Source organism: Melozone crissalis, unplaced genomic scaffold (genome assembly GCF_028551555.1).
Source record: "Melozone crissalis strain CALT ecotype California unplaced genomic scaffold, PUWL_Pcris_2 ptg000018l_1, whole genome shotgun sequence".
Taxonomy (NCBI): Eukaryota; Metazoa; Chordata; class Aves; order Passeriformes; family Passerellidae; genus Melozone; species Melozone crissalis.
The window spans coordinates 3,347,788-3,375,516 of record NW_026535796.1 but is presented as its reverse complement, the minus strand read 5'-3'; the positions used below and the strand labels follow the sequence as shown (position 1 = coordinate 3,375,516).

The following is a 27,729-nucleotide window of genomic DNA, read 5'->3' as shown; positions in this document are numbered from 1 at the left end:
GCCCCGCCGCCCCGCCGCGCCCCGCCGCCGCCCGCCACCATGTACCTGCACCCGGAGGCTGCCAGCGCAGGTGAGCCCCGCGCCGCCGGGGAGGGGGGGACGGACACACGCAGGACGCGGGGACACGCACCGGGGGTGGCCGACCGCTCGCCGCCCCCCCGGGGATCCGCCGCGGCCGCTGCCCGCTTCCCCCCGCGCCGCCCCGGGAGTTACGGTACTTTGGGGAGAAAGTCGCCGCCGCCGCTGTCACCGCGCTGCGGAGCTGCCCGAGCCACCGGCACCCCCCGCCCGGCGACACCCCAACCCCCGCGGGCAGCATCCTGCTCCCCAGCCCCCCAAAAAACGCGGGGGGAGCCCCAAATCCCGCCGGGCGCCGGCGCCCAGACAAACACCCAGCACATCCCCCCTCTCCCCAGCCTGCGGAGCCGCTGGAGCCCCGCGTCCCCCCCGGGACACCCCAAGCCTCGGGGGCAGCATCCCGCTCCCCAGACCCCCAGCAAAGCCCCGGAGCCCCGGGCGAGCCCCAAATCCCGCCATCCAGAGCAGCATCCGGAGCTCAGCACGTCCCTGCTCCTCACCTGCCGCCCCCTCCGTCCTTCTGGGGGTCCCCGTGCCCCGTCCTGCCGCACCTCCGGAATGACACCGGGACACGCGGGGGTGGGCGGCTGGGGAAGGGGCTTCCTCCGCCGCGGATTTGCTGAGCTCATGCTGGGAAGGCAGCAGTCGGCCCCGCACCGGGGAATCTGGGACGCCGGCGGGGACGTTTTGGGGGTGCCCGAGCCCGGTGCGGAGGCACGGCGATGCTGCCGCCGGAGCGATGCGGCTCGGCGGGGCCTGGCCGCCGTGTCCCGGGGCCCGGGGAGCGGGCAGAAGGACGGCGTGTCCTGCGGTGGCGTGGGGACGTGCCGGCGGGGACAGCGGGCGCCGCCGGGCAGAGCTGCAGGTGCCAGGCCTGCGGGATCGGGCGGGCCGGGGCGCGCCACGCGCTGTCACCCGCGGCAGGTGACGGCGTCACCGCTGCCCGGCAGCCGGAGGCTCCGGCCGAGCCGCCTTCGAGGGGAACTTCGCGCCTGCCCGCGGGCCGAGCGCTCCCCCCGGCCGCGGCTCCATCCCGGGGCACCGCGACCCCGCAGCGATGCCCGGAGCGCGGCACGGCACGGCTTGGCCCAAGGTCACCCGGGGGGGTGACTGGCACAGGGGGGACGCCGGCCTGTCCCCGGCGGCAGCAGCGTGACAGGGCTGCCCGTCCCTCCCGGTGCCCGAGATTTGCTCCTGCCTCGTTCCCCCTCCAAACTTTGCGCCTGCCCCCGGTTTGTCCCCCTTGTCCCTGCCGGATGTCCCCGTCGTTGGCCGGTGGGCCACTGACGGTGCCGTGGCCGGCTCTGCTTGGCGGGCTGGAGGCTCCCAGGACAGAGCTGGAGCTGCGGGATTTGGGGGGACAGTGCCCCTCTCCCCAATTCCCAAATCCCGTGCTCCCGGCTGCTTGGGCTCCCGTCACGTGGGAGTTTTCCCACGTCACCGGCGGCGGCTGTGCCGTGAGCCCGGAGCCGTGGGGCGCTGGGGGTGCTCACACCTGTGCAGGCGCCCTGCCGCTGCCTGCTTCCCGCCGCCTTCCCACCTTTCCCGCATTTTCCAGACGTGATGCTGACGGGGTTCCGGGTGGTGCCTGATGGAGGTTGAGGGGGTGCTGTCATCTCACACCCCCGCAGGATTTGGGAAGAGCCAGCCAAGGCACATCCCGGGGTGAAGCAGTGCCTGTTGTGCCCCCAAAACGCTGCCCCAGGTGGCACCGGCCTCGTCCTCCTGGTGCCCTGCTCCGTGTCACCGTGCGGGGACAGCGGCTGCGGCCCCCGGCGCTGGCTGCGTGTCATGGGGGGAGAAGATGCCGGGAAATTCGGGAAACTTTGCTGCCCAGGGAAAGAGGGATCTGGGGAGCAGCCCGGAGGTGCTGCTGGGGCGCTTCTGGGGCTGGAGACGCCCGAGGGAGTCTGGTCTTGGCTGGCGAGGGGTGTTGGGAATTGGGATCAAGCTGAGGCGCTTCCCAAGGCGTTTTTGGGGGGCCGCAGGGGGCTGTGCTGATGAGGGACCCCCGAACCATGTGTCAGGAGAGCCGCGTCCAGGCGCCAGGCAGAGCTCGGGGCTGCCCGCAAAGGTGCCCTCTGTGCCACAGGGACAGCGTCCCTGCGCTTTGGGGACACCGGACAGCTCCCTTGGCCCTGCCAGCCTCTCCCCACCCTATCCCTGTCCCCTCGCTGGCCCCAGCTGTCCCCTCTGGGTGACATTCGCACCCTAGAGCTCCATCTCAGCAGCGAGCCCGTGCCGGGGGCCCTGCTCCCCACGTCCCCATCTTTCCCGGCTGGAAGCGTTCCGAGCCGAGCCGCGCGGCGGCTGGAGGTGGTGAATCAATAACCAGGCAGCAGCTGCCTGTTTTCCCCCCGCACCGCCTCGGAGCGGGCGATGGAGCCCCTGGAGCTGGGAGCAGCTCCCGGGGATGGGAAGGAGAGCCGCGCTCCCAGAGGGGCCGGCGCAGGGCGAGCAGCGGGGCGGGGGCCGCCGAGGGGCTGCGGGCGGAGTGAGGGAGCGCGACACAGGGCGGGAAGGCAGACAAAGAGCGCGGGGATGGCAGCGCACGGGCCTCGCCGGGCACCTGCTGCAGCCGCGTCCCGCACGGAGCGGGAGCCCCCGACCCACCGGGCCCCCGTCCTGCGCCGCTCCGGGGTGCCCTCCCAGCGAACCCCTCCGCTCCAGCCCGAGGGACGCTCCCGCCGGCGCCTCGGAGCATCCCCGCGGCCTCAGCCCGGCCCTTTGTCCCCCGAGCGGCTCCATCCCGCTTTCCCTGGCGGTGGGGGCTCCACGCGGGTGCCGAGCCCCCCACGGTGGGCGTTCCTCGCTCCCACCAATTCCAGCCCTTCCAGCCTCCCCACGCCCGCGCTGGCGCGTCCCAGGACCCCCCTGAGCACAGCAAGGACAGGGATTGGGGGGCTCCCCCCGGGCGGGGGGTCTGGCAGGGAGGTCTCGCTGATCCCCCCTGACTCCGAGGAGCAGGAGCGGAGCCGGAGGCGGCTTTTCCAGCGCCTGATCTCGCGGCTTTTCCGCCTGCCGAGGAAGGAGGGGGGAGCGGGGAATGAAGACAGATGCAGATAATATCGCTGCCACCCCCCGGCCCCCGGGGGCTCAGCTACAATATCCATTATGGATGGATCCGGAGAGGGAGCGGCTCCCGGAGAGCCGCCGGAGCGCGGGCATGATGGGCACAACCCCAGCGTGGAGCAGGGCCCGGACCCCCCTGGCTGTGGCTGCCGGGGGGCTGGGGGTGTCTGTGGGGCCGGGCTGGGCTAGGGGGCGGCGGGCAGGGATGCGCCGAGCGGAGCATCCCCATCCCTGTGGGTGCCAGCGCTGTGGCTGTGGCACGGGAGGCTCCGCGCCCCGCTGCCAGCCCCGGGTGCCCCCCCAGCGCCCCGTCCCCTCCTGGCGTCCCCGGGCCTGGCTGCAGGAGGGAGAGGGTCACCTTGGGGGGAGTTAATGAGCTTTGAAGGGAAGCGGTCGCGCCGGCGGGGACGGAGCCGGCGCGGCGGCGGAGGGACAGCGCAGCGCAGCAGCCCCGCTCCCGGCCCTGCGAGGGGGGCACGGCCCGCGGGAGGCAGCCCGGGGGTGTCCAGGGGAGGTGGGGTGAGCGGCTGTCCCCCTGCGGATGGGGCTGTGGGACACCGGTGACTGCGGGGGGCGATGGGTCCGGTCCCCGCTCCACCATGGATGACCATCCCTGCTGCCCCATGGATGTCCCTGCAGGATGCAGCCCCGGGATCAGGCGCTCCTGGAGGATTTCCACCACCCCCACCCAGCCCGGGCACCTTCCCCTATCTCTGGGGCCTTCCTCGGCCCTTCGTTCCCCTCCTCTGCCTCCTCCCTCCGAGCTGCGTTTCTCCATCTTTCCATGTGTTCCCCTCCAAGCCTCCTCTTCCTCTCCCAGCACCGCCAGCCCCCGGCTCTGAGGGCTGACCCCGAGCATCGCCCATCCCTGAACTCCCTGCGGGAATCCTGTCCCCACGGCGGCCTTGCTGTCACAACCCGTGGGTCCCGGGTGACGGCACCGGGGGGCACTGCCCGGGGGGAATCGGGGAGCTGGGGAGGCCAGCGGGGGCCCCTGGAGCCGGGATGGGCTGCGAGGAGCCTGCCCGCCCTTGTTCCCTGGGAGCCGCTGGCTCCGTGCCCTCCCTCTCTCCTGCTGTCACCCGAAGGGCTCGGCAATGATGGAGAGCCCCGGGGCGAGAGGCTAAGTGGCGACAGCGCGGGAGCTGGCAGTGCCACTCGGGATGAGAGCCCAGCGCGCTCCTCCAGCGCCAGGAGAGGATCCTGCGCCAAGGGAAGGGGGGCTGGGGTCACTCCGGGCTGGGGAGCCATGCCTGAGGGCTCGGTTGGGAGCAGGGATGATGTGGAGAACCAGCCTGGCCAGGGGATCAGCGGCGTCCTCTCGGGAGCTGGGGCTGGGATGGGGATGGGGATGGGGATGCAGATGGGGATGGGGATGGAGATGGGGATGCAGATGGGGATGGGGATGGAGATGGAGATGGGGATAGAGATGGAGATGGGATAGAGATGGGGATGGGGATGGGGATGGGAATGCGGATGGCGATGGGGATGGATGCAAACCGCGGGAGCAGAGGGGGCTCCGGGGTTCTGGGTGCTCCTCAGGAAGAGAGGCTGGGTGGGCACCACGAGGCAGAGAAACCACACGGCTCTCCGGAAATCCTCGGCCAAAAATAGCCCGGCACCAGGGAAGGAGCGCCTTCCCTTGCCAAATTCTCCCTCCGTGCCCAGCTCCTGCTTGCTGTGGTCGCGGAGCAGGGACGGGTGGCATCAGGGCTGGAGGGGACACAGGAGGGACTCATGCATGCACGGCAGCTGGCGGGGACAGGGGGTGCCTGGGAGCATCTGGGCAGAGCTGTGCCGTGTTTTGGGTCGGCGTTCAGCTGCCCCAGCCGCCCGTGGCGGTGCCGGTGTTTGTGGGCTCTGCCCCCCGAAGCCCCCCAGGACCGGCAGCTCGGCGTGGGGGAGGCAGAGCCGGCCGGATTGACAGCTCCGGGGGACGGACAGATGGCTGGATGGAGAGGCAGATGTGTACGAGGGATGGACGGACGGATGGATGGATGGAGAGATTGATGGATGTGTTGGAGAGGACGCACGGATAGACAGACAGATGGGGAGCAGACGCCCGTTCCCGCCCAGAGCACGCTGAGCTGCGGCACCGCTCCTGTCCCCCGAGGCTGATCCCGGGATCCTGCCGGGCAGCGGGATGGCCGTGGGGCTCCCCATGATCCCTCGCATCTCCAGAGCCGCCGGGAGCCCGTGGGCAGGTGGCACCGCCGGGCCCAGCTGGCCCAGCCCTCCCGCTCCTCCCCGTGACGCGCCAAGCCTGGCTCGCAGCATTCCCAAAATGCCCACCAGGCTGTTACCAGGCATGGCAGCACAGCCTCGTCCCCCTCCGTGCCCATCCCCTCTCCCCGTCCCTGTGCCAAGGGCTCGGATCCCGCGTTCCTGCTGTGCCCGCGGGGGTCCGGGCCGGCTCCCCCCGCCCCGCGGCCGGGATCCTGCACAGGAGCGAGAGCTGCAAATTCACAGCTTTTCAGCTGCATCCTAAAAATAAGAGGTTTGGGAAATATCAAGCAAATGAGTGGGAGGATGAGCAGAGGAGGAATTAATGGCCTGGCGCCAGGCAGGCAGCATCTGGGGAGCCCCGTGGTGACAACGCGGCCACCTCGCTCGGTGCCGTGCGGCCCTGCAGCACGAGGGGCCGCTCCGACGCCGCGTTCCTGCCCGGTCCCTTCCCATCCCGGAGCTCCTCCCCGGCACCACCATCCTCATCCTCCCCGGCACCACCATCCCCATCCAGGCTCGGCGTCACATCCCGCTCCGGCTCCAAGCTCGCCACCACCACGATGGCGGTGGAATGTTGGGGAGGGGGCGGGGGGACGCGCTGCTCGCTTGGCACCTTCTCCCGCTGCCCTTTTCCCGGGAATGCACGCGTTTCCGCTGCCGGTTTGGCGGCTTGGCACATGGAGCCGTTTCTGCGTGTGGAGCTGCGGATGCCGGCTTTGATCACCGCTTCCAGGGAGCTCAGCGGGAGCCTGGCCTGGGGGGGCTCCCCACGGCTTTGATTTCCCCCCCCAGGGTGCCTGGCATCCATGGATCTCGCCGCTGGAACAGGGTGAGTGGGAGGATGCTCCAGGGCTGCAATGCTGAGTAGCAGCCAGGGAGTGTCCACAAAAGCTGGGAATTTCGGGGTCTGGATCCAAAAATGCGGCCCTGAGAGCCTGGACAGGGCCATCCTCACTGGGACACCTGCAGAGAGGGCCGTTCCAGCTGTGGTGCCACAGGTGTGAGGCTTATTCCAAAGTCTTTGCTCATCCAAAGCCTCTGGCACCCCATGGAGATTCCAGCCTCTCCATCCTGTGCAGGAGTCATTGTTTGGGAGAGCTGGAACCATCCCTGGATGTCCCTTGCAGGGGCTTTGCCTTCCCAGCCTTGCTCCAGGGCCGTGGGCTTTGGCTGGAGGTGATGGGGCTGAATCCTGGGACAGGCACAGGGAAACAGGGAATAGGGGGGAATGGATGGAGCTGCCCATGAGCCTGGTGGGCCCCAGCAACGCCTGTCCTGGAGCTGAGCGTGCACAGAGCCACCAGCACCACAAAGACACCACGGTGTCCAACGGTGCTGGGGTGCACGGGGACACCGGGATGCGCAGGGACATCAAGATGTCAGGGACACCGGGATGCACAGGGACACCAAGATGCACAGGGATGCTGGGGTATGCAGGATCACTGGGATGCCCAAGGCCACCAAGATGCCCAAGATCAGCAGGATGCCCAGGACTACCAGGATGCTCAGGGACACTGGGATGCCCAGGGCCACCAGGATACACAGGGATGTTAGGATGTGCAGGATCACTGGGATGTACAAGTCTGCCAAGATGCACAGGATCACCAGGATGCACAGGGATGCTGAGATGTGTGGGATCACTGGAATGCCCAAGGCCACCAGGATGCACAGGGCCACCAGGATGCCCAGGGACACCAGGATGCACAGGGACACCAGGATTTGCAGGATCACTGGGATGCCCAAGGCCACCAAGATGCACAGGATCACCAGGATGTGCAGGGATGCTGGGATGTGTGGGATCACTGGGATACCCAAGACCACCAGGATGCGCAGGGACACCAGGATCTGCAGGATCACTGGGATGCCCAGGATCACCGGGATGCACAGGATCACCAGGATGCACAGGGACACCAGGATTTGCAGGATCACTGGGATGCACAGGATCATTGGGATGCCCAGGGCCACCAGGATGCACAGGGACACCAGGATTTGCAGGATCACCAGGATGCCCAGGACTACCAGGATATCCAGGGACACCAGGATGCACAAGGCCACCAGGATGCACAGGGACACCAGAATGCTCAGGGACACCAGGATGCCCAGGGACACTTCTGGGCTCCCCTGGAATGGGCTGTGCCTTGGCTCCCACACCCACCATTCCCGCACACGCCGGAGCTGAGCCGTGTGTGGGATCTGTCAGTGCTGGCAGCTCCTCCCAGCCCCGGGTGCGTCTCACCCGCCGCGGGAGAGGGCTAATCCCTCTTGGATCTCCGCACCTCTCCTTGTGCCGGGGTCGGGTTTGAAGTGTTCCCTCGCATCCATAAAGGCCAGAGCTCGCTCGTGCTCCGGAGGCAGCTAATCCCGAGGCGGCAGGAGAGGCGGATGAAGGAGGATAGGCACGTGGCTGCATCCCTGTCTCCCAAACATCCCCCATCTCCCAAACATTCCCCATCTCCCACTCCGAACTGGGCACTGAGGAGGGTGCAGGGGCTCCCTGCTTGTCCTGGATCTGCCATGGAGACCCTTCCCCCGAATCCAAAACTCTCTCCCCTGGCACAGGGACTCTCCCCTGACATGAGGACCCTCTGCCCGCATCCAGAGCCCTCTCCCCCTGGAACAGGGACCCTCCTGCCTGGCCCACGCAGCACAAATTCCACTCTGGAGAGCTGCAGCGCTAAGGAGGCAGGTAATCCCCTCATCAATACCGGCCTGGAAAAGTGGAATTATATCCCGTCAAGTGGCATTGAATCCTGATGAAAAAGCCGCAGGGATGTTCCACCCCCTTCCATCCCAGCCTCCGCAGCATCCCCTGCTCTGCCAGCACGTGGGACGGGATTGGGACCTCGATCCCTGCGAGGAGCGACACGCGCTCTCCGCCTCCTGCCCCCCCCCCCCCCCCCCCCCCGGGATGAGGCAGGACCAGCGAAGTCCCGCCGGGATTTGGGACACCACGGCCGCAGGGACCCCATGGCCGTGGACCCCCAAGTCCCTCCCAGCCGTCTCCGTGCTCCCGCCTGGATGCGCCCTGGCAGCCGCGGAGATTTATGGAGAGCGGCAGGGAAGGAGGGCCAGCGGCGGCGTAAACAAGCGGCGCGTTTCCACCTTGTCCCCGCTCCCGGGGCTGTGTCCCGGCGCCACGCAGCTCCCCGTGTCCCTCCCTAGATCCCCCCGGCCCGGGGCATCCCGTGCCGCGCATCCCGCCCGGCGCAGGGACCGCGCCCCGGGGCTGGGGACGCGCCAGGAGCTCCGAGCCGCTCCGAGTCTTTAATTAATGGAGCGCTAATTGCCTGGAAAACGAGGCATTGAAGTCATGCTGAGGGCGGCGCAGCCCGGGGCCCGGAACGGCTCCCCCCGCCCTGGGGATCCCGCCGGGAAGGGCCGGACCCAGCCCTGGAGCACAGGGACACCCCTGGAGCCCCCCAGGCGGGATCCCGCCCGTGAATCCATCGGGATCGCGGGGTGACGCCACGTTCGGGGGGTGGTGGCACCTTGGCACGGGGAGTTTGGCCCCGGGACCCCGCGCTCGCTGATGTCCCTCCCCAGACACCGCGGTGCCTCCGCAGCGCCCACTCCTTCCCTCGCCTTCTCCTTTGATTCCCCCTCTCCACATTAATTTGAGGATGAACCTGACCCCGCAAGGAGCGAAGGATCTGTGGGAGCTCCGGGCTGAGCCCGAGGGGTCACGGCGCTCCCGGGCTGGAGCAGGGAGCACCAGGCGGTGGGGCAAGGAGAGCTGATCCCAAATCCCAGCCCGCTCAGTACTGCCCGGTGCCGACTGAACGGGCGGGGGTCGCAGCCAGGGGGGGCGGCCGGAGCTCTCCGGCCGTGCCCGCTGCTTCCCATTCCCCCGGCAGCTTATCCAGCCGGGGTTTATAAATGTTGGAAATTAAGGGCTGGTCCCAAATTCCCTCCTAGGCAACAGTTGCTATGTGAGTTTTATACACAGGCTCCTCGTGATCCGGGAGCGACGGAGGAGCTGCCTTTGGATGGAGAGAGCGCGGGTGCTGCAGGGGGGACCTGTCCCCAAAGCCACCCTCACCGCGTGCACGAGGGATTGTCACCAATGCCCCCTTCACGGCCACCGCCCCCTTTCCTGGTGGGATTCCAGCGGGGATGTGGGAGCTGCGGGCGCCTCGGCACGTGCCGGGGGCGATTCCCGAGCCCCGATCCCCCCTCCCGGTCCACTCTGACTCACCCCGGCCTCGGAGCCGCCGGGAATTTGCGTTACAATAACAAGGTCTGCGGGCGAATTAATTATTAACATTTATTGTTTAATATTTATACTGCAGCACCGCTGCTCCCGGCGCTGCTCCGGCCCCGCCAGCTGCGGCTCCCGCCACGGACAATCCCGTCCCGGCGGGCACGGGCAGGGATGCTGTGCCGGGGGTCCTGCCCCGAGACAAAGCTGAACCGGTCTGGGGTCCCACCGGACCCGTCCGAGCCGCCTCGGGCCCGTATTCCACCCCACAGTGGTCATTCTGCATGCTGGGAGATGGATGAGGTTGATGGGTCCTCCCCACGTTTTTGGGGTCCCTGATGTTGCCCTCAAGGCCAGGCTGGGAGGAGTGGGCCTGCACTTCCATTTGGGATGAATCCGTGTGGGATTGCACCAGGGCCTGCGCTGCCATTTGGGATGAATCCGTGTGGGATTGTCCCACAAAGCAGCGGCCGCGGCCTTTGCGGGCACTCCAGGGTGCCAGTAGGGATTGAAGCTCCAGCCTGAGCTCCCGGGAAGGGCTCAGGGCGGATTCCCCCCAGGACACACTCGTGAGAGGCCAAGGGGTGCCCACCGTGACGGGACACTGCAGAGCGGAGTTGGAGCCCGTTGGATCACATTCCCTGTGCTTTCCCTCCCTGCGCCCCGGCAGGGACAGCCCAGGATTCGGCTCTGACCCCCCCTTTGTGCTCTGCTCCCCGCAGGGACCCCCTCCCGCGACGTGCTCCTGGTCTCAGCCATCATCACCGTCAGCCTTAGCGTCACCATCGTCCTCTGCGGGATCTGCCAGTGGTGCCAGCGGAAAATGGTGAGTGTGGCCGCCTTCCCTGCCGGCATCCCGGGCCCCCCGCGCCAGGGGGCGATTCCCTGTTCCAGGGCAGCAGCAGCCAAGCGGAGGCAGCTCCCCGGAGCCGCCGGCTGCAGCTTTTATTTGGGCTTTTCCGGACGCGCTAATGAAATGTTTGGGCGAAACTGTTTGTGTGGCACAAAGGGAAGTTTCCAAATATATGGATATATATTGGTGACGAGCCGGAACGAGCTGGCCCCTGTCCTGCTGGGCACGCTCCTGCCTGGAAAAGCCCCGTGGGAAGGCGGCCAGCCCTTGCCTGGCAGCGCCGGGCGCCGTGAGCCATCCGTGCCACCCGCTGGGCATCCCTCATCCCTCCCCGACCGCCACCGGGGCTTGGGACCGCGCTCCCGCCCTCCCGCATCCTTCCTCCTCCTCCTCCTCCTCCTCCTCCTCCTCCTCCTCCTCCTCCTCTCCCGGGAGCAGGACGTGCTCGGCCACGTTTCCTTCGCCATCGGAATCGAATCTGGGTCAAGTGCTGCGATGGCAGCGGCGCTTCCCGCCGGGGAGATGCCCACCCCCAGCCGTGGGAAGGCAGCATTCCCTTGGGAATGGCAGAGGGGCTCGGCAGGGCGGTGAGGCAGCGGGAGGGCCCTTCCAGGTGCCACGCAGGGCATGGGGAGAGAGAGGAAAAAGCACTGGAACGCAGGAGGCTGGCGCTGGCAGAGGAACAAAGGAGTGTGAATTGGCCGGGAAGGCGCATCCCGAGCGGCCCTCGGGAGCGCCCGGAGCTGGAGCGGGATGCGGGAATGACGGCCAAGCCCACGCGGCCACCGTGTCCCCAGGAGCCCCGAGCCGCCGCAGCTGGGGACACGGATGAGCGCAGGATTGGGGGATGATTCCCTCTGGGATGGCCTGGGAGCATCCAGCGAGGTCAGGCACGGGCGTGCCTCCCGGTGGGGTCGGCCCAGGGGCATCCAGGGAGGGCCAGGTGTGTTTCCCTGCAGCTCCCGGCAGAATCAGCCCTTGGGAATCCAAGGAGGTCCAGGTGCTCCCCAGCAGCTCCTGGCAGGATTAGTCCATGGACATCCAAGTTCAGACATCCCTGCAACTCCCAGCAGGATTAGATTAGTCCATGGGCATCCAAGGGTGTTCCCCAGCAGCTCCTGGCAGGATTTGGACATCCAAGTTCAAACATCCATGCAACTCCCAGCAGGATTAGATTAGTCCATGGACATCCAGGGAGGTCCAGGTGTTCCCCTGCAGCTCCTGGCAGCATCAGCCCTCGGGCATCCAAGGAGACTCAACAGCTCCTGGCAGGATTAGCCAATGTGAATCCAAGGAGGTCCAGGTGTTCCCCTGCAGCTCCTGGCAGGATTAGCCCTTGGCTGCCCAAGGACACCGTGCTGAGGGTCCAGGTGTCCCAGCAAGCCAAGGAGATGGCTCCATGTGGACATGAAGAGGCTGGGAAGAAGGAGAAAAGGGAAACATTCCTATTCCATGGGGAGGCAGGGCCAGGCCTGCCTCCTGAGGTCCAGGACAGTGGGATGCAAGGGCTGGTTCTCCACCCCATCCTGCTCCAGCAGCTGTTCCCATCCCACCTCATCCACCTGGCCCTGCACGGAGCATCCTCGCTCCCAATTGTTGGATAATTGGCATTAATTGCAGCGCTCGGAACCTGCCGGAGTGCCCTGATTACCAGCCCCAGTTTGGAGCCAGCTCCAGCTTCATTATCCTATGGCAGCACTTCCCTGGCGCTGGGAAAGGTGAACTCAATTAATTCAGGCCCAATTAGGCCTAAAATTATCCACTCCTTCCCAGTGAGGCCATGGAATGGGATGCTGGTGGCTGTGGCCATGTTGTCCTTGGGGTGAGGCAGGGCACGAGCCCCCAGGGACCAAGGGATGGAGCCTTTGGGAATTTTGCTGCCTGGATGGCTGGGATGGAGCCTGGAGACCATAGGGGAAAGGGCAAAATCCAGATCTCTATGTGGTGGCAGCTCCCATCTTCCACTGGGATATTCCAGGGGTCCTCTGTGACCCCCTGACCCCCTCTCCTCTCTCTTCCACAGGGAAAGCGTTACAAGACTTCCCTGGAGACTGTGGGAACTCCGGATTCCAGCCGAGGCCGCAGCGAGAAGAAAACCATCAAGTAGGTGCCAGGATTGGGGGGGGGAGACGAAGGACAGAGGTGGCCATCCCTTCTCCCAGTGGGAGAGGAGCTTCCTCCAGGGGAGACTGGGAGAGCTGGTGGGTGTCTCCAGCATCCCGTGTGTCCCACTGAGCCGTGGAGTCACGGGAACATCGGCGTGGGTGTCCCCAGGGATGCTCCGGGCCTGGGTGTGGATTCTGAGCTCTGCCTGGCAGGGGTGGAGCGGTTCCACATCCCAAGGGCATTCCATGGAGAAAGGAGATCCCAGCTGGGGCATTCCATGGAGGAAGGAGAGCCCAGCTGGGGCATTCCATGGAGAAAAGAGAACTGAGCTGGGGCATTCCATGGAGAACAGAGAGGTGGGGCATTCCATGGAGGAAGGAGAGCCAACCTGGGGCATTCCATGGGGAACAGAGAGGTGGGGCATTCCACGGAGAAAGGAGAGCCCAGCTGGGGCATTCCACGGAGAAAGGAGATCCCAGCTGGGGCATTCCATGGAGGAAGGAGAGCCCAGCTGGGGCATTCCATGGAGGAAGGAGAGCCCAGCTGGGGCATTCCATGGGGAAAGGAGAACTGAGCTGGCGCATTCCATGGAGGAAGGAGAGCCCAGCTGGGGCATTCCATGGAGAACAGAGAGCCGAGCTGGGGCATCCCACAGCACTGGGTAGGGAGTGAGGTGGAGGCTGGAAGCTGAGGGTGTTCTCCTGGGCATCCCAGATCCAGCACTGCCTCTCCACACCCTCCGCAGGCCTCCAGGAGGAGGGAGCTGGACCACCAGGAGGGGAAAAGTTCCTGCCTGGAATAAGCCCATGGAAAACTTCCTCCCATGGCTGGCCTGGGCGTTATCAGGGTGCAGGGGCACCTGGATGGCTGCTCCCAGCCAACCAGGAGGAGCTGGGAACGGAGGGGAAGGCACATCCCACCCCATGTCTTGACATGGGCAGCTTTCCCAAACTCCAGCACATTCCATACAGCCGGGATCCACCTGGAGCTGCAGGTGGGTGTTGGAGACTTTTCCAGTCTTCCAGCACCAGTGGGAGCTGCCGGGCCCCCCAGCCACTGGAACACAGCTCCAGTGGCTTCCCAGAGCCAGGAGATCCAGGTTCTGTGCTGGCCCAGGCTGGTTCCATGGGAGGGGATCCAAAAGGGAAAGGATCCACAAGGGAAGGGATCCAGAAGGATCTGGAAGGGAAGGGATCTGGAAGGAAAGGGATCTCCAAGAGAAGGGATCCACAAGGGAAGGGATCCCCAAGGGAAGAGATCCACAAGGAAAGGGATCTGGAAGGATCTGGAAGGGAAAGGATCCACAAGAGAAGGGATCCCCAAGGGAAGGGATCTCCAAGGGAAGGGATCCCCAAGGGATCCCCAAGGGAAGGGATCCACAAGGGAAGGGATCCCCAAGGGAAGGGATCCACAAGAGAAGGGATCCCCAGGGGAAGGGATCCCCAGGGGAAGGGATCCACAAGAGAAGGGATCCCCAGGGGAAGGGATCCACAAGGGTCCCCAGCACGCAGCACTGTCAGGGTTAACCGAGCGCTTCCAGGAGCCGGCTGCAGAGCAGGCGAGGACACACGGACACGCGTGCCGAGGGCGCACGGACACACATCTGGGAATGCCGCGCAGGCTCCGCGCTCGCCGACGCCTCCGTCACCCCCCACATCCTTCTCTCCTTCCCAGCCGGTGGAGCCGCCCGCTCCTGTCTCTCCGCAGCTCTTTCCCTCCTTCCATCCTTCCTTCCATCCATCCTTCTGTCCGTGCCCGTGTGTGTGTGTGCGTGTGTTGGTGTCCGAGGGGTGGGCTCCCCGTCTCTCTCCGCAGGATCCTGGCGCTCCGGGGGCGGAGGGCTGCTTTTCCTTCTCTCTCGCAGGAATTCAGCTTCTCTCTCTTGTATTTCCCTTTTCTTTCTCCCCCGGAACCCGGCCGCTGTAGCGATCTAGACAGAGACTTTTGGAATAACAATGACAACACAGTGCAGCAGAAATGGAGCTCCTACCCTCCCAAGGAGTTTATCCTAAACATTTCTCCTTACGCTCCGTACGGTGATCCGCGCCTTTCCCTCAAGTGAGTCTCTCCTTACCGAGTTTGCTCCGTGTAGTGAGTATATGGGCAGCACCCACTCGCCTTCCTCCTCCTCCTCTTCCTCCCCCTTTCCCTCCTCCTCCTCCTTCTCCTCCTCCTCTCGCTCCCGGGCTCCCCGCACGCCACCCCATGGGCCGTCCCATGGAGACGAGCAACCCCTCCTTCCCGCATTCCCGGGGACGGCCGGGATCTCCCTCCAGGACGGGGTTGCGCGTTGGGGGCACCCCCTCGGTGGGGGACGGGTCCCCCCGGGGCTGGGCTGCCGGCGAGCGGGACCCTCCCCCCGACCCTCTCCCTCCTCCGCCCTTTCTCTTGGATGTTTTGCCGAGGCCCCCCGCGCATCCCGCGGCCAGGATCCCCCCCCTTTTTTATTTGCAGTGCTGATGTCTCTCTTTCTCTCTCTGTCTGTCTGTCCGTCTCTTGTCCGTCTGCCCCCTCCGGCTCTGTCGCACTCCCCTCATTCCCCGACGGCTCCCCACGTCCATCCGTGTGTCCGTCCGGCTCCTTTCGTGTCTGTCTGGGGGGGTCCGGCCGCCGGCCCGGCCCAGTGGCTCTCTGTTATCAGGGGCCAAACTGACGGCGTCGGCCGCCGCCGGGCTGTCCGGGGACCGCGACGGCCGGCCCGGGGACAAGCAGCGGCTCGGCGAGGATGGAATGAGGAGCAGCGTGTCCGCCCACAGCGAGCCCGGAGCTGGAAAGGCGGCACGGGGCCGCTGGCACACGGTGCAGAGCCACTTGGCCGCAGGGAAGCTCAGCCTGTCCAAGTGAGTGAGCACGGCACGGTCCGGCACGGCACGGCCAGGACCGGCGGGCCCGGGGCCCGCTCCCCGCTGCGGATGCGCTTGGATTGGGGACACCGACGGGTCCCCGGGGCCGCCAAAGGGTCCCCAGGACCACCGTGCCGAGGGAGAGGAGGCGTTTCCCGCTCTCCCAGCGGTGTTGGGCTCAGGGGCGGCCGGGCAGGAGCGGCACCTTTGGGCGCTGTCCCAGCGCTGAGGGCGGCCCTGCCCAATCCCGGTGGGAAGCGGCTCAGCATTCCCAGCTCGGCTCCTCAGGGCAGGCAGCGCCACCTCGGTGGTGTCCCAAAGGCAGGAGGAGCTGTCCCGTGCTCCCATCCCTCAGGGACAATCAGGGACAGTGTGTGGCATCTCCCCCCGTCCGTGCGCTCCCTTGGCCCCCGGCACAGCCACCGGACCCGGCGCCGGCACCGCCACCCGATGCCGAGAAAAGTTGGGGGAAGTCCGGAACTTTAGGGATTTAGGGAAAATCCGAGCTCTGCCGGGCTCTGCGGGGCTCCAGGCCGGGGTGGGGGTCTCAGTGAGACCCTTCACTGCTGGCAGCGCCGCGCCTCTGGCGGGGGGTGCCGGCTGTGGCTCCGTCCGGCGTTCCCGGTCCCTGCTCCGCTTCTCCGCGCTGGGCTGCGGCAGCCGGGGGGTCCCGGGCGCTCGGGGACAGCTCGGTGACACCGCCCGTTCTGCTGAGGCTGCTGCGCTCCAGTGGGGCGCTGGGAAGCAGGAGCGAAGGAGAGGCGAGGAAAAGCGGGAGCGGCGCAGCCTCCAGCCGTCCCCTCGCTGGGAGCCCGGACAGACGGACGGGACGGAGCAAGGCGGCAGGGGCAGGGTTTAGGGGACGTGGCGGAGCGCCCCGTTCTCCAGCATCCCCCTGGCGCAGCTCCGCCGGGGTCGGGGTGCCCGGGGCTCCGTGCCGAGGGTCGGGCGGTGCCGGTGCCGGGGGATCCGTGCGGACACGGGCACGGGCACGGGCACTGGCATGGGCACGGGCACGGGCACGGGCACGGGCAGGGCGCGGCGCCGCCTGGCACGGCGCTGGAGGAACTCGCGCCTCCAGCTGGCGCGGGGCCGACAGGAGCCAAATTTAGTTTCCTGTGACTGAGAGGTTGTAAATTGAACTAATTTAGGATTCGATAGGAAAACGAAAGGAGGTCGGCGGCAGCGCGGAGGGGGGGGGGGCGGCAGCGTCCGGGCAGTGCCTTTGGCCCCGGCCGTGGGGCTCCGTCCATCCCAGCTCTCCGCTCCTCTCCACTCTCCCTTCCCTCCTCTCTCTCTTTCTCCCACCTTTCGCTCTTTCTTCACCTCCTTTTTTTTTTTGTTCTTTTTGGAGCTGTCTATCCCTCCCCGCTCCTCCTCTGTCCCCGCTGCTGGCACTGCACGATGGCACCGCTTCGGGACGGGGACAGGGTCGGGGGCTGCCGCTCCAGGCCACCCCTCGGTGCCGGGCAGTGGTCCCGGGAGGTCTTTCCTCCCCTGATCTCGTGGCCTCGAGCTCCCCGGGCTGCCGCGGGCTATCCGGCGCGGCTGCATGGGCCGCGCCACGCATGAGCTGCATGGCCAGCGCCGCTTCCTTGGGGCATCCCCCGCTCTCTGCGCTCCGCCGCCCACACGAAGCCCGTGCGCCCCGGGCTCTGCGTCCCACCAGAGCTGCGTCCGTACCCCCCAACCCCGTGATCTCCCGCCCCGGTTGGAGCCTGGCTTGGCCCTGGGTTCGCCTCGCTGCAATGTCACCACCCCGGGGGTTCGGCGATGCGGGACTCCCCGTTCCCGCAGCGCCCAGCACGGAGGGGCAGGGCCGCCGAGCCCCCGCGGCGCTGGGCTGGGCTGGGCTGGGCTGGGAGGGACCGGGCGCCGGGATGGGCTGGCTGGCAGCACGTGAGCGGGCGCCGCGGGATTTGCCTCCCCGCAGCAGCCTCATTATCCCGCAGAGCAGCTCGGCCGGCGTGCTGGGCAGGCGCCGGCGGAGCGGCGGCCGCGGGAGCGGGTGGGCATCCGGCCCTGGCGAGCCCGCCGGGAGGCAGGATGGCGGCGGCCCGAGCCCCCCGCGCCGCCGGCAGGGCCGAGCCGCGGGCGAGAGGCGGAGGATCCGGGCGCTGCCCCCGCTGGCTCCCGCCGGAGCGCTCCCTGCGCTGGGGCATCTTCTCTCTAACTCTCTTCTTTTCCTTCCTCCAATTTTGCCCCTTCACCTTCTTCTCCTTTCTCTCCTCTCCTCTACCCTTCCTCTCCCTAAGTTTCGAGGACTCCACCCTGTCCACAGCCACTACCCTTGAGTATATCCCCACCTCAGCAGGCGATCCCAAATTCCAGAGGCCCCGCACGCTCGTGCGCCAGCAAAGTCTGCAGCAGCCCCTGAGCCAGCACCAGCGCGCCAACCACAGCCAGCCCACCACCAGCCAGAGCCTGGGCCACCTGCAGGCCCACAGCGGCTCCCCCGCCGCCGCCGCCAACTCCCGGGGCTCTCGCGGCGCCGGCCCGGCGCGCCAGGGCACGGCCGCCGGCTCCAAGACACGGATGGCCGGGGGCAGGAGCCGCTCCAACCCCGGCAGCTGGGACCACGTGGTGGGGCAAATCCGCAACCGCGGCTTGGACATGAAGTCCTTCCTGTAAGTGTGCGCTCGCCATCGCTGCCCTCTGCGTTCGCCTCTCCGCCCCCGTCCATTCCTCTCTCCATCCCTTCCCCTCCTCTGTTCTCTCGGCTCCATCACTCTCCATCACCGCTCTGTCCTTCTGCTCTTTTGCTCTCTCCATCGCTCTCCTCCGCTCCTTTGCTCTCTCCATCCCCTCTCCGTTCCTCTCTGTTCTGCTCTATCCCTCTGCTTATCCCTCTCTAGAGCCCTTTCTCCATCCCTCTCTCCTCTACTCCTTCCTTCTGCCCATCCCTCTCTCCTCTGCTCCTCTACTTGCCCCGGCGCGGCCACTCATCTGTCACCCCCTTGGGGACACGCTGCCCCTGGCCTTTGGGAAGGTCCATGTCCCCCCCGGCTCACGGGGGGCTCAGGGAAGAGCTCGTGCCCTTCCCCTGCTCCCACGTCCCTGGCCATCCCCTTCCATCCCCAAGGACGCCACAGCGAGGTCCCCAGGGAGTGACGTTGTCCCCAGTTGTCACGGTGCGGATGGCAGAGTCTCCCGTGCCAGGTGACCGTGATTGGGCCCCGATGTCATTCCCAGCCAGAGGAGCTGTGGGATCTCTAATCCGCCTTAACCCCATCTCCTCCATCGGCGCTGGATTTCCAGCATCAAACCCCGGGCACTAATCCGAGTCCCGTGTTGTCACCCTGTCTCGGCACATGACATTGTCCCTCCTCTGCAGAGCTGGGCCCCCCGGCTCCATCTTGCCTTGGATTCTCCAGCTCCTCCCCGGCCGCTGTTTGCCCCCTGGCACCCTGGAAAAAGGAATGCTGAGGTCCCGGCTTTGCTTTCTGCAGGCTGGTGGCACTTGGAGGGGGTGCAGGAGTGACCCTGCTCTCCATGAGCTGACACTTCCTGCACCAGGATTAGATGAGATCCAAATTTGGGTGCCCACCCCACCCTGTCCCGCTCTGGTGAGAGGGTTGAACCTTCCTCCAGGCACCCTCGGCTGCGCTGCCCACCATCCCCTCTCCGCTCTCCCAGGTTCCTCCCAGCTCCATTTCCCGGCTGCCCTACGTGGAGCTGCGGCTCTCCAGCCATCCCGAGGGTCACGTTCTCCCTGTTTACCCAGCGCCCGTGCTGGTTCCAGCCTGACTTGGCGGAGAGGGAGCAGCAGCCGCAGAGCCCAGACGTGCCGAGTCAGCGCCGCTTCCCAGCGGAGGAGCTGCTGTCGTTCCCCACCGCCTCTCTCCCCATCCATCGATTTTTCTTTCGCTCTTTCACCCCGCTCACCCTCCCCGGCGCCGCGGCGTAAATGCAGTGACAGACCCGGCGAGGCCAAAGAGCCCGGCCACGGCACCGCCAATCCCTTCCTCCATGGAATGATGCTGGCACCTCACTCCTGTCACGCTCTCCCTCCTTCCCAGCCCCTCCAGGCATCTTTTCCCCCCCTTTCATCAGGATTTTGGCACCCTCCCTGCCCGGACCGGTGGAGGACAGCGCGGGTATCCACGCCTGCCGGGCTCCCTGGAGCCTTTCTCCCCACAGCCCTGTGCGCCCATCCCGGCACCGCCACCCCGCAGGAGCCGGCGGGGAGAGCCGGGGTCCCCTGGCCGCCGGGGGTCCGCGGGGCGCCGCCGGCTCCTGCCGGTTCCCTGCCTGACGCTGTGTTCTCCTCTCTCTTTCTCTCTCTCTCCCGCTGCCGGCGGGGCCGCCCGGGCAGGGAAGGCCGGATGGTGGTGCTATCCCTGGTTCTGGGACTCTCAGAGCAAGATGACTTTGCCAATATTCCCGACCTGCAACCCGCTGGGACGCAGCCGAACCAGGCGAACGCTCAGGGGGACAAGAGGTATGAGCGAGGACGAGGCCAGTCCCGCAGGAGGAGGAGACGAGGGCCTCACCCAGGGTGGAGGAGGAGGAGGAGGAGGAGGCTGGCCTCGTGGAGCGCGAAGGTTGGAGCGGCACAGGGTGGCCCAGCGGGCACCGGGACGTCTGAGCTCTCCCCGGCACCGGCACCCGCGGTTCTGCCTCTGGAGCGGCGGCACCGAGAGGACCCCCATCCTTTCCTCCTCCCTCCTCCCTCCTCCCTCCCCTCCTGCCCTTCCCGGCCCTGGCTGCATGCGGGGAGGGGGGTGGGGGACACGCTCAGGGACAGGGGGGAACGGGGGGCGCCCCCCGAGCGATGCCGCATGGGCTGAGCCGCGTTCCATCCCGACACGCTGCTGCCGCCTCCATCCCGGCGGGACGGGCAGCTCCCCGGGGACCCGGGGACGCCGCTGCGGTGGCGGGGGGGCACAGCGAGCGCCACGGGCCGGCAGGATGCCGTACCCCCGTTCTGCTCCGGCACGGCACGGCCCTCGCCTGCGGCTGCTCCCGCATTCCCGGCTCGGCAGCGCATCCAGCCCCGGCACCGGCGCCCGGCCGCGGCCACGGCGCTGGCTGGCAGAGGCAGAGGGTCCGTGCGCCGCCGGGAGCGGGTGCTCATCCCCTCCGGAGCGGGGAGGAGGTGTGAAGCCGGCGGGCGCTGCCTCCCCGTGTGGTCGGCGTGCGGATGAACTGGCACCGTTCTCGCCCGCCGGCTATTTTTACCCTGCTCCGCTTGGTTTCGCTCCATCTTTTAGCACTTCCCTCCCCGGCGTCGCGCTGCGCAGCCGGTCCCCGCCGGGAGCACCGGCAGCCCGTGCCGAGGGGACGGGGGACACGGCGGGTGGGTGGCTGTGCCGCAAGACCCCGCTCCTGCTCCCCGCTTGCCGCAGCTCCCTGCTCCCAAACCCCATCCCAGCACACGCATGGCGCTCCCCGCCTCCATCCCTCCCGCTCCTCGTTCCCCGGACTCCGCAGGATCAGCCGGCGGAGGGGACGCGCTCCGGCAGCCTCGGCTCTCTCCCGACCCCCGACGCTGCCGACCACCCGCTCTTCTTCCTCAAAACATCTCCTCCATCCCTGTTTCGCAGCTTCTTCCTTCCAGCCCGTCCCCGGCGGCTCCAGCCTCGGCGTGTCTCCTGTCCCGGCGACTCCGTCTGTCCGTCCATCCGTCTCCCGCTCCTCTCTCCCATTCCCTCCCGGCAGGCCGGCGCTGGACGACGCTGCTCCTCCTTTCTTTTGCTCTCTCCCGCTCTCTCTCCCGCTATCCGTGACCTCCGCCGGCATTCCCGGCTCCACCGGCGCCTCCTCGCTCAGCGGCCGCGCCGCCGGCTCCTCCACCTTCATTTTCCCTGTTTTTAACCTGATTTTGCCTCCCCAGCTGCCTCGGCCTCTCCGGTCCTTCCTGGGTGCCATCCCGTGTGTGCGTGTGGGTGTCCCCATCGCCCCCCCTCCATGTCCCCTCCCCGTGTGTGTCTGCGTGTGCTTGGCGTGGTGGTGCGTGTCCGTGGCATGTTGTGGCTTCCCGTGTGTCCCTGCGCCTCTCGGTCCGTCTGGTGGTTTGTCACCGTCTCCCAGCTCGGACAGGAGCCGTGGCGGGGGGGTGGGAGCATCCCGGGCTGCCTGTCCCCTCCGCCACGCGCCTGTGTCCCGTTGTCCCCGTGCCTCGTGGCAGCGTGGCCTCGGCGCATTCCCGCCTGTCTCCATCGCTGCTCTGTCCGTCTGCCTCCCGCCGCTCCCGGCTGCCCACCCTGCCCGGCGCTGTGAGTGTGGGGACAGCAGGACAGCGATCCCAGGGCTGTGAAGCGGGGCATGGGCAGCGAGCCCACGTGGAGCACCCGTGGGTGCCTGGCACCCACCGGGACAGGAGGGTGTTGGTGTGTGAGGAACAGCCAGAGCCGTGGGTGCTGTGGGGACCGCGCTGTCCCTGCCATCGCCGTGGGACGTGGCCAGGGGACCCGCTGCCGTGCCCCAGAGGTGCCAGGCCACCAGCTGGCGCTGGGACAGGGCCGGGACGCTGGCGGGCTGCAGCCACCGCGTGTCCCGGCAGCGTCCGTCGCTGGCTCAGTGCCCGCTGCAGAGGGCGCCCGGGAAGCCCCTCGCTGTCTCGCCCCCGGCTCCCGGCCCCTCTCCTCCAAGGCCTCTCTTCCCGCAGGTTGCCGGCCGCTGGGAAGGCTGGGAACGCGGCACCGGCACCGGGGCAGCCGCCGCACGATGAGTCCGACCGCAAGACGGAGCCGCACTCCTCCGTCTCCGACCTGGCCAACTCCCTGACCAGCGAGATGCTCATGGTGGGTGGGTGGGGTGCGCTGGGTTTGGGGGTCTCCACGCTCGGTGTCCGACCCTCCCGGCTCCTCCCCGCGCCATCCGCAAGCGCTCCGGCGCGTCCCCGCCCGCTGCGCCGAGTCCCGTCGGCCGAGCCGGCGCGGCGCGGACGTGTCCCCCGGGCTGGCACGGGGGAGCGAGCGGGGCTGGACACGTGAGGGATGCGCTGTCAGGAGGAATTTGGCTAATTGGAGCTCCCGTTCCGCGGGACGAGTGGCGCCGAGCCAGCAGCCGTCGGAAGCGGTGGGGGCAGCGGGAAGCCGGGCAGAGGCTGATGTCCCCTGACAGCCGGCGGGGCTGGGGTCTGGGGGACGGGGCTCGGGGTCCCCGCCTGTCCCCGGCGCTGCGCTCACCCCCCTCCTCTGCCGCCCTCCCGCAGCTCTCCCCGGGCTCCGAGGATGACGAGGGCCACGAGGGCGTCAGCCGGGAGAACCTGGGCCGCATCCAGTTCAGCGTCGGCTACAACTTCCAGGAGTCCACCCTGACCGTGAAGATCATGAAGGCGCAGGAGCTGCCGGCCAAGGACTTCAGCGGCACCAGCGACCCCTTCGTCAAGATCTACCTGCTCCCCGACAAGAAGCACAAGCTGGAGACCAAGGTCAAGAGGAAGAACCTCAACCCGCACTGGAACGAGACCTTCCTCTTCGAAGGTATGGATTGGGATGGGCTGGAGGGGATCAGGGTGGGAGCGGAGCCTCATGAGACCCTCCTGGGGTTCAGCTCAGCTCAAGCCACCAGAGTGGTGGCTGGTGGTGATGCGATGGGTTGGCCAAGCCACTGAGGCCGGGCTGGATGTGCATCCCATAAAGGGGATGAAAGGGAAGGTTTGGAAGGCTCCGTGCCCCCATGGGTGAGTGCAGATGTGGGAATTAATGTGGCAGCAGCTCCTTGTGCCGTGGGCTGTTCCCTGTCGTGCCAGGGTCTTGCCACCAGCACAGGAAGGGTGCAGCAGTGCTGGAACTGCTCCTCATCTCCTTTGGCTTTTCCACCTGTGCCACAGGGTTCCCCTACGAGAAGGTGGTGCAGCGGGTGCTGTACCTCCAGGTCCTGGACTACGACCGCTTCAGCCGCAATGATCCCATTGGAGAGGTGTCCATCCCGCTCAACAAGGTGGACCTGACCCAGATGCAGACCTTCTGGAAGGACCTGAAGCCCTGCAGTGATGGCAGTGTAAGGCCCTGGACCCCCTCATCCCCCTGGGGAGGGGAGGTGACTCCCTGTCCCTGCAGTGTCCTAACAGGGACATTTTCCATTTCAACATCTGACGGAGATTTTTCTCTTCCCAAATTTTATATTAAGTAGCCCAAAGTCTCATTTTGGGTCAAATCAAACTGTTTCAGGTAGACCTAAAATGAAAGTTTTTTCCTTCTCCTGCCTCCAGCAAGGCCAGAAAATGTCCCACAGGGGGTGGCCCCATTTCCTCCTGTCCTGCCCTGATTTTCTGTGCCTTCCCAAGCCCCAGCCTTGGGCTGCTCTGGTGGGGGTCCCATGCCAGCACCCAGCTCCCACAGAGGAGCTCTGGGGGGCGTGGGTGTCCTCAGGGAACACGTGTGTCCTGCAGGGAAGCCGTGGGGAGCTGCTGCTGTCGCTGTGCTACAATCCCTCAGCCAATTCCATCGTGGTGAACATCATCAAGGCAAGGAACCTCAAAGCCATGGACATCGGGGGCACCTCAGGTACAGCACGGGCTGGCCCCGATCCCGGGCAGCATTCCCTGGCTCCCATCCGGGGCTGAGAGCGGCTCCTCTCCCGCCAGATCCCTACGTGAAGGTGTGGCTGATGTACAAGGACAAGCGGGTGGAGAAGAAGAAGACGGTGGTGATGAAGAGGTGCCTGAACCCCGTCTTCAACGAGTCCTTCGCCTTCGACATCCCCACGGAGCGGCTGCGCGAGACCACCATCGTCATCACCGTCATGGACAAGGACAGGCTGAGCCGCAATGACGTCATCGGCAAGGTGGGTGACACGCCCGAGGGACACCCAGGTGGGAATTGGGGACAGCCAGGCCCGGGGCTGCCAGCGCCTGGTGCCACCTCCAGTGTGGAGCGCGGTGTGAACCCCTCGTGCTGGGTGTCACAGCCACAGAGGGCCGGAGCTCTCCCAGAAAGGCAGGGATGGAGGGATGGAGCATGAGGAGACACACTGGGATGGATCCCACCCCCTGGGATTACTCCCGGGGATGGGAGCGGTGGAATTATCCACGAAATCACCCAGCTCCTCGTTAGCACAACGATGACAAACGAGCGCCATAATCCCCATCCGTGATCCCCAAACGCCGCGCTGGGGTCGGGACAACTCAGCAGTGGGGATAAATCCATTAAATAAATCCCTGGATCAGCGCCGCGGGCTGCCGAGCAGGGGAGGAGGTGGCGGTGTCCCCTGTGTGGGCACATCCAAGAGCCTGATTCCAGGGATGGACAGGCAGTGGCCACGATATCCCACTCTCGCTTAAAACCCCGCCGTGGCCTGAGGCTCGCTAATCACTTTTGATCGCATAATTAGCAGCGAGCTCGGCTCCATCCCGGCTCTCCGCGCTGATCCGCGGAGCGGTGGCACCGGCTCCCCGAGGTGGCAGCAGCAGCAGCAGCAGCGAGAGCTGGCACACGCGCTTTTCCGCGGTGCCATATGGAAAACTGAGGGATAAAAATAGCGCGGCCCCGTGCCGAGCCCGGAAAAGCGGGGCTGGAGCAGTTTGGGGGTGAAGGCGTCAGCGCCGGGCCGCGGGATGGGTGGGCATGGAGAGGCCGCGGTGGCTCCAGGGATGCGTTTCCCGCAGATTTACCTGTCCTGGAAGAGCGGTCCCGGCGAGGTGAAGCACTGGAAGGACATGATCGCCCGCCCGCGGCAGGCGGTGGCACAGTGGCACCAGCTGAAGGCCTGAGCGCCCCCGCACCGCGGGCTCGGGGTCCCCCTTGCCAGCCCCCGGCCCCTTCCCGCGGCGCTCCCGGCCCGGGACCGGCGGGACAGCGGCCTGGCCGGCGGGAGCCCCGCGGGAGGACGGGGACGGAGCCCCCCGAGCCCCCCGGTTCGCCTCTCCCTGGGGCGCGGGGGTGCGGAGCCGCCCCCAGCCCCGGCCGAGGAGGTGCCAGAAGCGATGTCCCCCCATCCCTATTCCCACCACCGGGCAGGACTTCTGCCAGTGCTTCCAGCCCCGCTCCCGGAGCCCCTCGGCCCCTCCCCGGCCTCGCCCCCCGTCTCCCATTTCAGGGGGTCAGGCTGCGGGTGCCAGAGGGACCCCCCTCCCTCCCCTTTCAGCTCCATGAAACCTCTCGGAGCCGCCAGCGGAGCCACGGAGCCCCCCTGCCCCAGCTCGTCCCCCCGCGCCCCCACACCGAGGGGAGGGGACAGCCCCTTTTCCTGGGATCGGAAGCCATGACTCAGTTCCTTATCCAAAGCGGGCTCCTTCGTGCACTGCCTTCAGCCGGGTTCGATGCTTTACCTCCGTCTCGGGTTTCGGCGGGAGCGGGGGGGCCCCAAGCCGCCCTGGGGACCCCGGTCCTGCCCTCCCGCCCAGCCCGGGCTGGAAGGGGCCCCTCGGGGGAATGCAGAGCTCCACAGGGTCCCCTTCCAGCCGGGCTGATCCGGGCGCCGGGGCTGCCCCGGGAGCTCCGTGCCCACCCCTGGGGATAAAGGGTGGAGCGAGCGCTGGTGTCCCCATCGAGGGCAGGTGACATTCCCCGGGCTGGTGGCATTCCTTGGGACAGCCAGCCTGGCAGGATCAGTGCCAGCAGCAGCATCCCCGCGGAGCCCTGGGATGCACACGCCAGACCCCTTCCCACTCCACTCCCTGGGACCCCCAAAAACAGGGACAGACCCACCTGGGAGCCCCACAGCGGTGACAAGGGGGTCGGTGGTGGCTCTCCGTGGCAGACACCAGATCATCCTCAGTCTTCCTGCTCCCCCCGTGGCAACCTTGGCTCCCAGCAGCTCCCACAGCCCCAATTTAGACGATTTTGGACAATCTGGAGAGAAGTCATAATACTGCTATTACAGTAATAACAACGCTTTTAGGGACATTTGTATTTTTGTCATATTCTCTCTTTTTTTAACATAAAAGAGACTTACATGCCTGGGGAAGAGGTGGCAGGGCCAGGGCTGTGCCAAGCCGGGTGCCCCCCACGGCCCCTCAGGCACCCCGCTTTTCCAGGCTGGATTCCTCGTCCGCGGTCGGGCTCCCCGGGGGTTTGTGTGTTCATTTTTAACTCTAGAGCTCGTAGCCGTGATCTTGTTCAGGTTCTCTCTTCTTCATGTGACGGTAACATCCAACTGGTGTGTAAAATAAAGAAAAACAGGACAAAAAAAAAAAAAAATTAAAAAAAATGAAAAAAAAAGATAAAAAATCCAATAAAGAGCCCGGCCCGGCCTGGCTGGGGAGCGGCTGGAGCGGGGGGTGCCCGGCTGGCGATGCCAAGGATGGGGCGCACGGGTCGGGGCGCCTCCTTTGAAGAATCCTATTTTTGGGGAGTGGGGCCCCTCGTTTTCTGGAGGCAGCCCCTGCTCTCAGTAATAAAGGACAGTCAGTAACTGCCAGCGTGAGTCATCTGTGGGATGGGAGGAATGCAGGGGGTGGATCCTGGGGTGGGAATGGGGGCACCACACACGGGTGAGCACCACAGCTGAGTTGGGGGGGGGGGACATCCCCCCAGCACTGAGCATCCCCCCCAGCATTATCCCTCCTAGTCTTGAGCATTCCCACAGTATTATCCTACCCATCACTCTGGGATCCTGCTAGGATTGGGGTCCCCATGGGGGCGTCAGAAACAACACTGACCCCCGCAGCCTGCTTGAAGCCAAGTGAGTTCCCATCCCATCCAGGTCTGGCTGAGCTCCTTGGCATGGGATAGGGACTGGAATGTGGCTCCGAAGGGAAGGAAGAGGCAGGGAACCATATCCTGTGTCCTGGTGCCATGGAAAAGGCACTGGTGGCTGTTAAATAATTCACAGAATGCTGGTCTTAAATAAATAAATGAAACTCCAAACGCAGGGATGGCAGGAGGGCCATCCATGTCCTCCCTGCACAGGATAAGATCCCTCTGGATCCACCCTTCAGGCCCTGGGATACAATGTTGGAGGTGGCAGCAGGGGACAACGCTGTCCCCTTCCCACCTGCACCCCTGTGAGGGGAGGTGGCTGCTGCCTACCCACCAGCTGAGCCAAACCTGGGAATTTTGGCATTCCCAAGCTGCCAACGGCATTGGTGCCACCGATCTTGGCTCTGCCTGGGCTCTTACACCAACGCCGGGCTCCTTTTATCCTCCCAAAGCTTTGGAAGCGCAGCGCCCCGGGCGCTCCTGTTGCACGGATCGGCAGCGATTGCCGATCCCAGTGCCCGGTGCTGGCAGGCAGCGGGAGCAGATGGAAATAGCAGCGTGATCCCAGCTGCGGAGAGGCCACAAACCGTCGCACGCGGGGCCGGGGAGGAGGCAGGGATATATATAGGGACAGACGTATGGATGATGCACTGACGGCAGCGGGGACTCGCCGGTGCCAGCGGCCCCAAAATACTCGAGCGGAGCCGGAATCTGTCAGATCCCCCCCGACTGCGGCAGCTCCTGGCCCCGGTGTCACCACCG

The 27,729-nt window shown here is 66.5% G+C and overlaps 1 protein-coding gene across 4 annotated transcripts; it reads left to right on the top strand.

The window, feature by feature from the left end:
* Window positions 1-26,686, top strand: SYT7 (synaptotagmin 7). Of its 4 annotated transcripts, XM_054275115.1 has the most exons (13): window positions 1-70; window positions 10,297-10,400; window positions 12,451-12,530; window positions 14,460-14,591; window positions 15,158-15,373; window positions 17,632-18,003; window positions 19,692-19,817; window positions 21,987-22,122; window positions 22,536-22,806; window positions 23,157-23,326; window positions 23,718-23,832; window positions 23,913-24,112; window positions 24,933-26,686. In XM_054275115.1, exons 1-13 carry the CDS (start codon window positions 40-42, stop codon window positions 25,035-25,037), a joined length of 2,058 nt encoding a protein of 685 aa, XP_054131090.1. In that variant the 5' UTR covers window positions 1-39; the 3' UTR covers window positions 25,038-26,686. The 4 variants fall into 4 exon arrangements, with proteins under 4 accessions (XP_054131090.1, XP_054131091.1, XP_054131092.1 ...); XM_054275116.1 differs by lacking the exons at window positions 17,632-18,003; window positions 19,692-19,817; XM_054275117.1 differs by lacking the exons at window positions 14,460-14,591; window positions 15,158-15,373; window positions 17,632-18,003; window positions 19,692-19,817.
* Window positions 26,687-27,729: the final 1,043 nt, after the last annotated feature.

What these genes read in the sequence shown, in the direction of transcription:
- SYT7 (XM_054275114.1), top strand. Translation starts at nt 18,688, where the DNA reads ATGACATTGTCCCTCCTCTGCAGAGCTGGGCCCCCCGGCTCCATCTTG. An exon ending in CGAGACCTTCCTCTTCGAAG is followed by an intron (nt 22,807 to 23,156) that starts GTATGGATTGGG and finishes CCTGTGCCACAG; the next exon opens with GGTTCCCCTACGAGAAGGTG. An exon ending in GGACATCGGGGGCACCTCAG is followed by an intron (nt 23,833 to 23,912) that starts GTACAGCACGGG and finishes CTCTCCCGCCAG; the next exon opens with ATCCCTACGTGAAGGTGTGG.